At 52.5% G+C, this 265-nt stretch overlaps 1 protein-coding gene across 1 annotated transcript in view; it reads right to left on the bottom strand.

The window, feature by feature from the left end:
• The window catches only part of LOC119591268 (protein abrupt-like), a gene marked incomplete in the record, with an annotated part of 18155 nt that overhangs the window by 4513 nt on the left and 13377 nt on the right, over window positions 1-265 (bottom strand). The window contains 1 exon segment of the mRNA XM_037939985.1: window positions 65-265. Within this exon segment, the coding sequence (XP_037795913.1) occupies window positions 65-265 (201 nt within the window).

Genomic DNA, 265 nt, shown 5'->3' with positions numbered 1-265 from the left:
TAAATAAACATTGAAAATCTACCGGACTTATCATTCAACACACACATCCACGAGTGCTACTTACCCGTGATTCCCTCCCAGTGGGGGACGGGACCTGCTGCTGCTCTTGGACAGTCGTCGGTATCAGGGGAGAGAACGAGCGGTCGTCGTTCCCTAAACTGAGCATGTGGCGATAGCTAGCAAAGATGGGGTTGGTCAGATCCCCGATGGATCCTGCGATGTCAGTTGTGGTATCATAAAGGGGCAGCGGAGAGGGTTCAGGACA

The sequence above is a fragment of the Penaeus monodon genome, chromosome 28 (genome assembly GCF_015228065.2).
Source record: "Penaeus monodon isolate SGIC_2016 chromosome 28, NSTDA_Pmon_1, whole genome shotgun sequence".
In the NCBI taxonomy this organism is placed as follows: domain Eukaryota; kingdom Metazoa; phylum Arthropoda; class Malacostraca; order Decapoda; family Penaeidae; genus Penaeus; species Penaeus monodon.
Note: the sequence above shows the minus strand (reverse complement) of the source record. Positions and strands in the feature narration are given on the sequence as shown.